Raw genomic sequence first — 13465 nt, forward strand, 5'->3', positions numbered from 1 at the left:
AAATAATAAACACAACTTCAACAAAAAGAATTGCATTTCTATTATTCATTTCTTAATTTACCATATACATCCCCTCTCAAACTCTAAACTCACCTTTAAAATTAGTTAGTTGTGAAAGAAATGTGGCACTCAAACAGCAGATTATCAGAGCCAGGATCTCTGTTCTTTACACCTCTCTCCTCTCAGCAGAACCAGATAATGGCAAACTTTCCCTCTCTTTTTCCACACATATACATGTTAATTTCAAATCTCAGTGCTTCTCCCTTTTTTTCAAATGTAATCACACATTTCTATTGGTTGAAAACCAACCCTTTTCCAAAAGAACCCTTCCCCCAACTTGACTTCTGCCTAGTACCCTTCCCCCAACTTGACTTCTGCCTGCTACCATAGCAACAGCTCATGGAACACTGCTGTGTGGAGTTAGGTCAGAAGTTCACCAAACAATGTTTCAATTCCACAGAGCAAGAGTGCTTGACTTTTCAAACCTAACAGCAAATCCATAGTACTGTTCTTTGGTAACACATTTTTCTGTACCAATACAAAACATGCTTCTATAAATTTACACATACAGCCTAGTTTTTAGTGTAGAATGGTATGAAACAGCCAATCAGTTCTTTTTTTTAAAAAAAAATATGTATGCCTCCATTTCCAAACTGTCTTTCATTTCTTTTTACCATTCTACTGAAATACACCTCCTGAGTGCATCCAGATCTCCCTTGAAGATGTTCACAGTGTGGATTGTAGGACACAGCTATGTCTTCTGGAGTGAAAAGTTTGCAGAGAAAACAGGTATGGTGAGAGACCTTGCTTTGCCAAATGTAGACATTAAATGGATTGGTCAGAGAGGGTTAAAGTGGCACCAATCGATGCCATTGGTGAAATCCTTCATGCAAAACCAACACCCTGACCTCATAATAGTGCACTGTGGTGGCAATGACCTAGGCACTTTGACTGGGGTAGGTCTGGAAATGCTTATGAAGGACACCTTTGCACAACTGTTTTCACTTTTCCCTAAAACTGCCTTTGTGTTTTCTAACATATGCCAAAGGCAAAAATGGAACTGGTCCAATCATTTCTGTCCGCAGATTGACAAAGCAAGAAAGCACGTCAACAAATCTGTTTCTGCTTTCCTCCGTGACTATGGTATGGGTTCCATTTACCACAACAACTTGCGTTACGACATGCAAGACATTTATAGAGGAGATGGTGTGCACTTCAATGATGAAGGGAACAGAGTCTTCCTCTTGAACCTTAGACTCTGCATCGGTACTTACTTGTAGGTACCACTAAAAAATCACTTCATAAACACAACGGCTCTTTTTAGAGCCCCCTAATATCTAAACACTTAAATCTGCATTTCATTTCTTTTTTTTTTTTTTTTTTACCGTACGCTTACCGTACGCGTACCCCGCGATTTTTTTTAAAATCAATAAATGTTTTCTTTGTACTTTTCTGTCCTTCTTTGACCCCCTTACAAATGTTAGGGGGTCTGTAACTCTCCTCCTTGCCCCCTTTTCTTGTTATCACTCTTTTTTTTCTGAGTGAAACACACGAAATGGCGGCCGCCGCTTCCTGGTTTCGACCGATTCGAATGTTTACTAAGATCTAAGAGCCAATCAGAATCGCGCTCGCGCACGCCACCGTACGCGTACGGTAAGCGTACCGTAAGCGCACCGTAAGCTGGCTCAGATATATATATTGATTTAAAGGCTATTTTCTCAGAATCTACTGAACATATTTACACCAAACCTACAAAAGGCACTTCCTTGACCTGAGGACTACCTCTCTGCCAAATTTCTAGTAATTCTGTTCAGCCGTTCGGGCTGTAGCCCTGTCTAAAGGTCCTATGGAAAAATGCATGGGAAAAACGCGTTTTGGGACCCCCCTTTTATCTCAGCCCCCGCTTGACGAATCCCCCCGAGACTTTCAGGGAAGGAGCGGAGCGTAGCGCCCCACCTATTTTGAAAAATTCGCGAGGATTCGTCGACCGGCGCCAAAGTTATTCAAAATAGAATGTTGCGGATTTCCTATGGAAACGTGGTCCTAACTATAACTACCTACTGCGACCGCCAGTAGGTAATATATATATATATATATATATATATATATATATATCAACCAGAAGAACGCTCCTTGTGAGACCACGGACCCGTGGAGGGTGGTGTGTACTCCGGAAGAGCACCCGGTATTCCAATATTTGTTAGTCGTCAAGATGCGATAAAACACACTCTCAGGCTCCAAAGTAAGTACCCAGTGGGATGTTTATTTCCACGCTACGCGTTTCGGCTAAACAGCCTTGTTCACACGATGGAAATTCATGTCAAAGTCACCATTTATATAAACAAATCGTGTTCCTCGAGGTAGTAAACATAAAAGATGGTTGTGTACAAGTGAACGCTTACTAAAATAATGCAAATGTCGCGGCCATATTGGCATGGTTACATAGACTGGGATTTCCCAACTGTAATTGCATTGTACTCTGCATGGTGTGTTTACCAATATGGATGAATACATGAGTTGAACAAAATATCCACATGTTGTACAATGTTAATATCACGACAGAATTAGTATCATTCTCTACTGCATAGTATTTCCAATCGGCATGTATTGTGCGTGATGCATATCAATAAAGTTAAATACAAAAATGCGCCGAAAAAAGTGTTCATGTTTCAATGACAAGTAAGCATGCCTGATGTTTGTTTGTAAAATAAAAATGAAAATTCACAAATGTTGAGCCTCTCGGAGCACGAGAAAAAATGATAAATGGTTGGAAAATGTGCATTCCGTGACGTTGTGGATGAATCTGAATACTGATGTGGTTGGGAATAGAAAAATAGAGTGGTTCTCAGTCAAATCTTTCGTTATTCCCAACATGCATGTGTCTGCTTAGTGCTTCATGGTGGAGACTCGTGATCTGGTTGAGGTTATGGCACCGTGTAAGAAGGGTGGTTAAGAGTGGTTGAGAATTACGGACAAGTGCCCATGTTTTGTAAATCATGGATAAAATGAAAACCACCTCACAACCACATCAGTATTCAGATTCATCCACAACGTCACGGAATGCACATTTTCCAACCATTTATCATTTTTTCTCGTGCTCCGAGAGGCTCAACATTTGTGAATTTTCATTTTTATTTTACAAACAAACATCAAGCATGCTTACTTGTCATTGAAACATGAACACTTTTTTCGGCGCATTTTTGTATTTAACTTTATTGATATGCATCACGCACAATACATGCCGATTGGAAATACTATGCAGTAGAGAATGATACTAATTCTGTCGTGATATTAACATTGTACAACATGTGGATATTTTGTTCAACTCATGTATTCATCCATATTGGTAAACACACCATGCAGAGTACAATGCAATTACAGTTGGGAAATCCCAGTCTATGTAACCATGCCAATATGGCCGCGACATTTGCATTATTTTAGTAAGCGTTCACTTGTACACAACCATCTTTTATGTTTACTACCTCGAGGAACACGATTTGTTTATATAAATGGTGACTTTGACATGAATTTCCATCGTGTGAACAAGGCTGTTTAGCCGAAACGCGTAGCGTGGAAATAAACATCCCACTGGGTACTTACTTTGGAGCCTGAGAGTGTGTTTTATCGCATCTTGACGACTAACAAATATATATATATATATATATATATATATATATATTTTTTTTTTCACTTGAAAAAACCATAGGTTTCACACATGTTATAGTTAGCTGGGCATTTCACTCGTGAAAAACCATTGAAATTTCCACGTTATAGTTAGTGCAGTCAACTATAACTCACGCGACCGCAATCCTCTGCTGATGACGTCAGATATTACATCACTGATGACATATGTGTTTTTCTGAAAAAAAAATATTTGTAATATATGTATAGCTAAAAATTAATGGAAGAAGACATGGGTAAATAAGTGTCTAAATACAGTATTAGCATCAACAGAGGATTGCGGTCGCGTGAGTTATAGTTGCCTGCACTAACTATAACGTGGAAATTTCAATGGTTTTTCACGAGTGAAATGCCCAGCTGACTATAACATGTGTGAAACCTATGGTTTTTGCAGTGAATTTGTACGTTTTTTTAAATGCTAATTTATGTATTTCTTTCTATTTTTTTTTTTTTAAGTTTTTTCACCGTGCGCGTACCGTGCGCGCACGGTGCGCTTCGCGCACCATGCGCCCACGTTACGTAGTTCGCGGAATTTTTCCGTTTCTACCGTGCGCGTACGCTACGCGCACTCCGCGATTTTTCGTAAAAAACTGTCCAGCCTGCCCCCTTTTCACGTTATCCACCTTTGTTTTTCACCCCCTCAGACTGCGAGAGACAAAATGGCGGCCGACACTTCCTGGTTTCGACCGATTCGAATGTTTTCTAAGATCTAACAACCAATCAGAATCGCGCTGCCGTGCGCGTACGGTAAGCTTACGGTACGCGCTCGGAGCGCGCCTATAGATATATATATTGATTTAAATGCTATTTTCTCAGGAAATACTGAACAGATTTACACCAGACCTGCAAAAGGCACATCCCTGACCTGAGGACTACCTCTCTGCCAAATTTCAAGTAATTCTGTTCAGCCGTTCGGGCTGCAGCTTGGACTAAAGGTCCTATGGAAAAATGCATGGGGAAAACGCGTTTTGGGACCCCCCCTTTTTCTCAGCCCCCGCTTGACGAATCCCCCCGAGACTTTCAGGGAAGGAGCGGAGCGGAGCGCCCCACCTATTTTGAAAATTTCGCGAGGATTCGTCAATCGGTGCCAAAGTTATTCAAAATAGAATGTTGCGGATTTCCTATGGAAACACGGTCCTAACTATAACTATCTACTGGCGACCGCCAGTAGATAATATATATATATATATATATATATATATATATTTTTCACAATGGCCCGAAAGCTTAGGAATGCACTCACAGCATTTCAAACCTGTTGGTTTATTAACAAAAGCGGGATCTTGTAACAGAATTCACGGTCATTCTTCCCATAGACCTGACGCGTTTCGAGGCTGCCGCCTCTTCTTCCGAGGTCGCTTTAAGAAAGTCTCGCATGTGGTTCCAATTAGCATGCTTTTATTTTCCCTCAGTGGGCCTGCATGCTGGGACGTGTAGTCCGATAGGAATCAGTGTTCACCTTTGGTAGGCACAGCGTTTGCTTTCTGCATGAAAAAAGCACTTTTAATAAAGTTAATTCACCCGCAGTGGGCCCAGACGTTCTGTTCAGGATCTAATTACCATCTTTGCTGTGCCGCATATCGCATCTGGATACAGTTCCGGCGCGGCCTCCTGTTTGTAGTAGGATGGTGCCACTCCTCACGGCAGGGCAGCCGTGTCGTTTATTTTTCACAATGGCCCGAAAGCTTAGGAATGCACTCACAGCATTTCAAACCTGTTGGTTTATTAACAAAAGCGGGATCTTGTAACAGAATTCACGGTCATTCTTCCCATAGACCTGACGCGTTTCGAGGCTGCCGCCTCTTCTTCCGAGGTCGCTTTAAGAAAGTCTCGCATGTGGTTCCAATTAGCATGCTTTTATTTTCCCTCAGTGGGCCTGCATGCTGGGACGTGTAGTCCGATAGGAATTAGTGTTCACCTTTGGTAGGCACAGCGTTTGCTTTCTGCATGAAAAAAGCACTTTTAATAAAGTTAATTCACCCGCAGTGGGCCCAGACGTTCTGTTCAGGATCTAATTACCATCTTTGCTGTGCCGCATATCGCATCTGGATACAGTTCCGGCGCGGCCTCCTGTTTGTAGTAGGATGGTGCCACTCCTCACGGCAGGGCAGCCGTGTCGTTTATTTTTCACAATGGCCCGAAAGCTTAGGAATGCACTCACAGCATTTCAAACCTGTTGGTTTATTAACAAAAGCGGGATCTTGTAACAGAATTCACGGTCATTCTTCCCATAGACCTGACGCGTTTCGAGGCTGCCGCCTCTTCTTCCGAGGTCGCTTTAAGAAAGTCTCGCATGTGGTTCCAATTAGCATGCTTTTATTTTCCCTCAGTGGGCCTGCATGCTGGGACGTGTAGTCCGATAGGAATTAGTGTTCACCTTTGGTAGGCACAGCGTTTGCTTTCTGCATGAAAAAAGCACTTTTAATAAAGTTAATTCACCCGCAGTGGGCCCAGACGTTCTGTTCAGGATCTAATTACCATCTTTGCTGTGCCGCATATCGCATCTGGATACAGTTCCGGCGCGGCCTCCTGTTTGTAGTAGGATGGTGCCACTCCTCACGGCAGGGCAGCCGTGTCGTTTATTTTTCACAATGGCCCGAAAGCTTAGGAATGCACTCACAGCATTTCAAACCTGTTGGTTTATTAACAAAAGCGGGATCTTGTAACAGAATTCACGGTCATTCTTCCCATAGACCTGACGTGTTTCGAGGCTGCCGCCTCTTCTTCCGAGGTCGCTTTAAGAAAGTCTCGCATGTGGTTCCAATTAGCATGCTTTTATTTTCCCTCAGTGGGCCTGCATGCTGGGACGTGTAGTCCGATAGGAATTAGTGTTCACCTTTGGTAGGCACAGCGTTTGCTTTCTGCATGAAAAAAGCACTTTTAATAAAGTTAATTCACCCGCAGTGGGCCCAGACGTTCTGTTCAGGATCTAATTACCATCTTTGCTGTGCCGCATATCGCATCTGGATACAGTTCCGGCGCGGCCTCCTGTTTGTAGTAGGATGGTGCCACTCCTCACGGCAGGGCAGCCGTGTCGTTTATTTTTCACAATGGCCCGAAAGCTTAGGAATGCACTCACAGCATTTCAAACCTGTTGGTTTATTAACAAAAGCGGGATCTTGTAACAGAATTCACGGTCATTCTTCCCATAGACCTGACGCGTTTCGAGGCTGCCGCCTCTTCTTCCGAGGTCGCTTTAAGAAAGTCTCGCATGTGGTTCCAATTAGCATGCTTTTATTTTCCCTCAGTGGGCCTGCATGCTGGGACGTGTAGTCCGATAGGAATTAGTGTTCACCTTTGGTAGGCACAGCGTTTGCTTTCTGCATGAAAAAAGCACTTTTAATAAAGTTAATTCACCCGCAGTGGGCCCAGACGTTCTGTTCAGGATCTAATTACCATCTTTGCTGTGCCGCATATCGCATCTGGATACAGTTCCGGCGCGGCCTCCTGTTTGTAGTAGGATGGTGCCACTCCTCACGGCAGGGCAGCCGTGTCGTTTATTTTTCACAATGGCCCGAAAGCTTAGGAATGCACTCACAGCATTTCAAACCTGTTGGTTTATTAACAAAAGCGGGATCTTGTAACAGAATTCACGGTCATTCTTCCCATAGACCTGACGCGTTTCGAGGCTGCCGCCTCTTCTTCCGAGGTCGCTTTAAGAAAGTCTCGCATGTGGTTCCAATTAGCATGCTTTTATTTTCCCTCAGTGGGCCTGCATGCTGGGACGTGTAGTCCGATAGGAATTAGTGTTCACCTTTGGTAGGCACAGCGTTTGCTTTCTGCATGAAAAAAGCACTTTTAATAAAGTTAATTCACCCGCAGTGGGCCCAGACGTTCTGTTCAGGATCTAATTACCATCTTTGCTGTGCCGCATATCGCATCTGGATACAGTTCCGGCGCGGCCTCCTGTTTGTAGTAGGATGGTGCCACTCCTCACGGCAGGGCAGCCGTGTCGTTTATTTTTCACAATGGCCCGAAAGCTTAGGAATGCACTCACAGCATTTCAAACCTGTTGGTTTATTAACAAAAGCGGGATCTTGTAACAGAATTCACGGTCATTCTTCCCATAGACCTGACGCGTTTCGAGGCTGCCGCCTCTTCTTCCGAGGTCGCTTTAAGAAAGTCTCGCATGTGGTTCCAATTAGCATGCTTTTATTTTCCCTCAGTGGGCCTGCATGCTGGGACGTGTAGTCCGATAGGAATTAGTGTTCACCTTTGGTAGGCACAGCGTTTGCTTTCTGCATGAAAAAAGCACTTTTAATAAAGTTAATTCACCCGCAGTGGGCCCAGACGTTCTGTTCAGGATCTAATTACCATCTTTGCTGTGCCGCATATCGCATCTGGATACAGTTCCGGCGCGGCCTCCTGTTTGTAGTAGGATGGTGCCACTCCTCACGGCAGGGCAGCCGTGTCGTTTATTTTTCACAATGGCCCGAAAGCTTAGGAATGCACTCACAGCATTTCAAACCTGTTGGTTTATTAACAAAAGCGGGATCTTGTAACAGAATTCACGGTCATTCTTCCCATAGACCTGACGCGTTTCGAGGCTGCCGCCTCTTCTTCCGAGGTCGCTTTAAGAAAGTCTCGCATGTGGTTCCAATTAGCATGCTTTTATTTTCCCTCAGTGGGCCTGCATGCTGGGACGTGTAGTCCGATAGGAATTAGTGTTCACCTTTGGTAGGCACAGCGTTTGCTTTCTGCATGAAAAAAGCACTTTTAATAAAGTTAATTCACCCGCAGTGGGCCCAGACGTTCTGTTCAGGATCTAATTACCATCTTTGCTGTGCCGCATATCGCATCTGGATACAGTTCCGGCGCGGCCTCCTGTTTGTAGTAGGATGGTGCCACTCCTCACGGCAGGGCAGCCGTGTCGTTTATTTTTCACAATGGCCCGAAAGCTTAGGAATGCACTCACAGCATTTCAATCCAGATGCGATATGCGGCACAGCAAAGATGGTAATTAGATCCTGAACAGAACGTCTGGGCCCACTGCGGGTGAATTAACTTTATTAAAAGTGCTTTTTTCATGCAGAAAGCAAACGCTGTGCCTACCAAAGGTGAACACTAATTCCTATCGGACTACACGTCCCAGCATGCAGGCCCACTGAGGGAAAATAAAAGCATGCTAATTGGAACCACATGCGAGACTTTCTTAAAGCGACCTCGGAAGAAGAGGCGGCAGCCTCGAAACGCGTCAGGTCTATGGGAAGAATGACCGTGAATTCTGTTACAAGATCCCGCTTTTGTTAATAAACCAACAGGTTTGAAATGCTGTGAGTGCATTCCTAAGCTTTCGGGCCATTGTGAAAAAAAATATATATATATATATATATATATATATATATATATATATATATATATATATATATATATATATATATATATATATATATATATATATATATATATATATATATATATATATATATATATATATATATATATATATATATATATATATATATATATATATATATATATATAACTTACAGTCAGTGTAAAAGACCGTGAAGTAAATACACTAACCTTACTTGAGGTGTAAGGACAGCGGATGTAAGGCCTGTGAAGTAACTGTAGCATACGGTGTCACCAGCATATTTACCGGACCCTTTTACAACACGGTAAAGGATGCAAAGTTTACAGTAAGATGTAGCACAGAATATAAAGTAAGTAAAAGGGAAGTTCTGAAAGATAGCTGGATTAATCATTACTGCTGCATTTGTGTACCTCACTATGGTAGTATCACTTACGTTCTCATTGCAGTACACTGGAGGTGCATTTACAGAGCAGCAAGTTGATGCCAAGTTTGCTCGTTCCTCCACCATCTCTTCAAGGACATTTGCTGCTGGTTTTGGCACTTTCTTGCTCAAAATGTTGTTTAATCTGCATAAAAGTGAAACAAATTATCACAGAAGTGTGGCTTTAATTTTGTGACAATACACAAACCTTTGAAGGCCCATGGAGAAAGTCACACTGTGTTATGTTACCATATGCCAACTCCTTGGTGCAGCAGAGAAACTAATATCAACAATATAGATAGATGATAAAGTACCAATGAGAAAGTTATACTGTGGTATGTTACCATATACCCACTCCTGGGTGCAGAAGACAAACTAATAGCAACAAGAGTAGATGATAAACTACCAATGAGACACTGTTAGCTGCTTACACCATGACACCATGTCACAGCTTTAAAGGAAAACAAGTCTCAACCCCATTAAATGGCTAAACAAACATTGGCAAAGACAATACATTTGGCATTCATAAAGCAACTTGTTACTGGTCATCATTTTCTGTATATGTCTAACAAATACATACGGTTCAAAGAGAATAATGTGTTAAAGGATAGCTACCACTGTCTGCATACAAATAATGACCTATTGTTTGAGACCTCTATAGCCTCTCCACCCAAAGCTCTGTGTGCCACCAGAAAGGTCTAGTTTTGTTTTAGGCAATGTTTCTGGAGAAACTGAGACAGACCATGTTCAAAGACCACACAAGGAACTGCAAGGACCAAGTCCAGCCCACATTATAGTGTTTAATTTGAACTGGTGATTGTAGGTCCGGCTCACCCGCATTTTTATGGGGGAATAGGACTTATTTTTAATCATCAGACTTTGGCTCAGGACAAAACACAGGAAGTCAGCAAAGGGGGAAACAAGAGGGCCAGAAATATAGATAACATTGGCAAATGGAGAAAGTAGAGGTGAAAGGAAGAGAGTGCAATGTAGGGACAGGGAGAGTATATTGGTGGATGAAAGAGGCATGAGGTAAAATAAAGACTAGACAGCCTTGGTATTTGGCAACCCCATTTGTCAATGGCACCAGCAGGCTTCTTAGCAAAATGTGGGGCCCGGCACTTAATTGTTTTACAAATTAGGCATTGCTCTACACAGTTTGGAATACACAGGTAACATCAGGAAAGAAACAACCAACACTACCTTCACACTCATCAATACTGATAAAGGAAGTACAGATTGTACTTGTGCCTGTTCTCCTGTAAAAGGCTGTCCCCAAACACCCTCCACAAAAAGAAACAATACTTAATGTATTTACATAGATCTGTCCTTGGAGGAAAGATTGCATTTTTGGAACTGACTGCTTGTTGGAAGAGGCAGGGTGTCATTATGGCAAACCCAAAAATGTGGGGGGAAGACTAGGTAAATTTCCCTGGACTTCAGTGGAAACTGTAGCCTTTATGGAAGGAAAGGAAAATAGACGTGGTTCCCATCCCTCCCTCTGACTTATACTCAAAGAAAGAGTTAGGTTTTTCAGGAACATGTACCTTTTTGGTCTTGTGTGCAAAGTGTATGCTTTTTTCAACATATTCCGGCCTATGCGTCTCATTGCAGACTGAAGATATACAGATGTGGTCAATATTTTTTTTTGTGCATTTTTTAAATGGACAAACCTAGATCCGAGAATAAGAATTAAGGAAACATTGTTCTGACTGTTAGGAGTCCATCATTACCAAACACATGTGGATTTTCCCAGGGAATGTAGGGTGCATAGTCAAGTGTTTAATATAAGTGTTAATTACAAATTGTGGCAGATCACTACTTATGGTGCACTGTTCGTTTAATAATAGATATAAAATTCAGGACTACATGAAAAGCATGAAAACTATATACTTTGTAATTATGTACGTCCATTGGAATCCAGTGATGGGGAAGGGACAAAATGTAATACATTGCAAGCTGCAGCTCGAGGAGAGGAGACCGGCCAAAGGATTTATTCTCCCCTGTGCATACTCGTGAGTTTTTCAATCAACCAGTAGCAACCAACAGTTCCCCTAAATCATCCTATCGACCACTTCCCAGGAAATGGGACTGTCCATCTTTTGACACTAACCAAAAGCCTATACCTACGTGTGGGCAAAACAATCAATCGTTAATTTTCATGACCAAGGTCCGAGCCTTAAACCGGAACAAAAGGAGTCAACAGAATCTCTGGTGAAAAAGATGACTCATTGGATTCGATCCCAAAGACAGCTTCACTCAATTGTGCACTCGGACATTGTTTTTGCCCAATGATTATCTTATCACAAAGAGAATTAGGACACAATTAGCTAAAGATGAGGGACTTCTCGCTGGTCAATGGTTTATTGACCGTAGATTTTCGATCCTATCTCCTACTGATTCCAAAATTCAATTTAGGAGTACACCTGGCTTCCAATCTAGTGGTACATCTTGCTCCTTCCCTCTGTGCCCCCTGCAAATTCAAGATCCAAGTGTGCAGGGTAAGGTGAATGTGCCCGCTCAAAGGAATGAAACTGAACCCAAGAGAACTGAGATGCCCCGCCTGAACTAAGTTGATTGACTGAATGGGGTGTCACTTCCTGCTTGTTCCGCAAGTCTGATTACCCTCCCATGTTCACTTGTAAATGTCTATACATTGGTGATACTCATGACACTTTCACACACATACGTATTCAGAGCCAATCAGATGAGTTTGTTCTGTCCCAGTAGCCTCATACAAGGCCTGGCATGCCCAAGCATCTAACCACTATTGATACTAACCTGCAAGATTGTGCCAGACAACCCGATTAGATGAGAGGTGTGTCATACCATTTGCACCGTTGTTATGGAATGTAGCTGTATTATGTGGGAAACTCACAGACCTCTAGTGGGGCAATTTCTTTAGCGATTTTGATGTAGTTGTATTACAAGAGACATGGGCACTGGAAATCACCTTTGGGAAGGGTATACAAATTATAGTGTAGAGGCAGTCCCATCTGAAGAGGGTCACCCGTCAGGAGGGCTATTGGTTTGGGCAAAAAGCATGCAAGAAGATTAAAAATCAATAGTGAAAATATTTCAGGCTTGTGTATAAGTGGGCAGAATGGGTATAGGGTAGAGGTCTATAACATCTATAATCGCTCTATATGCAGGAACAAAGACTCACCCACATTAAAACTGTTGGCCCACCATCTGTCAGAGTGTTTCGACAAATCTCTTGTCACGCTTGCAGGCAAGATTAGCGCCACGTTCGAGCTTCTAGCAAGGTTAATAGCCATTACTGAGGGGTAAGATGAAGCAAGGGGCATTCAGAAACTGGAGGCAAAACCACTTAGTACCTGGTCATCTACTGCGCTATGGCTATTGTCCCTCACTATGACCCTCGGTCTGTGCGCCTGTAACAGCAGATTTAGGTCAGGTAAGCTCCTTGCTCCAACTTTTGCAAGAGAGAAGAGACAGAGCAGAATTGACTACGTCATTCTAGATAATGATCTCTGGTACCTTGCACTAGATTTTGAAATCGCGGCTCAGAAAGACATCAATCCGAACCCTCTCAAGTTGATAACAAAAGACAACTTGTTTGCGATCAATACAAATATAGCTCCACAATATGAAACAATTTTAACATTGTTAAATGATACAAAAGCTGTCAATTGGTCTAAATTGAGCCTTACTTCAGGAATACTATTGCAAATATATGTTGTATTAAATCGTTTTCCAGACCAATTTGAATCTTCTCCATTCAATGAGATTCCCCTGGGTAAACTGCACTGTGACCTGTTTAATGCTCTATATACCCTATGTACTAAAGACATAAAGGCCATCAAGAAAAGAGTAAACCAATCTCCATCCTGGTACTTGAGCGAGTGTTGTAAGGCCAAAGAGCTTCTAACTGGGGAGATCAAACAGAGAGATTGCGATTTAATCAGGCAACATTGCACAAAAAATAAAACAACTATTGCCTCATTTAAGCAGGAATGGATCAATTCAAACTGGCTCATCCAAATTGAAGCCTCTAAAAACAAAGATCAAAAATCCTCCAGGCA

At 42.3% G+C, this 13465-nt stretch overlaps 1 protein-coding gene across 2 annotated transcripts in view; it reads right to left on the reverse strand.

Moving 5' to 3' along the window:
• Positions 1–13465, reverse strand: part of GC (GC vitamin D binding protein) — a 293245-nt gene that overhangs the window by 77333 nt on the left and 202447 nt on the right. For both annotated transcript variants that reach the window (XM_085641007.1, XM_085641008.1), the window contains exon 11: positions 9432–9564. In XM_085641007.1, coding sequence (XP_085497133.1) covers positions 9432–9564 — 133 coding nt within the window. The remainder of the gene's footprint in view (positions 1–9431; positions 9565–13465) is intronic.

This window comes from Triturus cristatus, chromosome 2_2 (assembly GCF_964204655.1).
Source record: "Triturus cristatus chromosome 2_2, aTriCri1.1, whole genome shotgun sequence".
Lineage (NCBI taxonomy): Eukaryota > Metazoa > Chordata > Amphibia > Caudata > Salamandridae > Triturus > Triturus cristatus.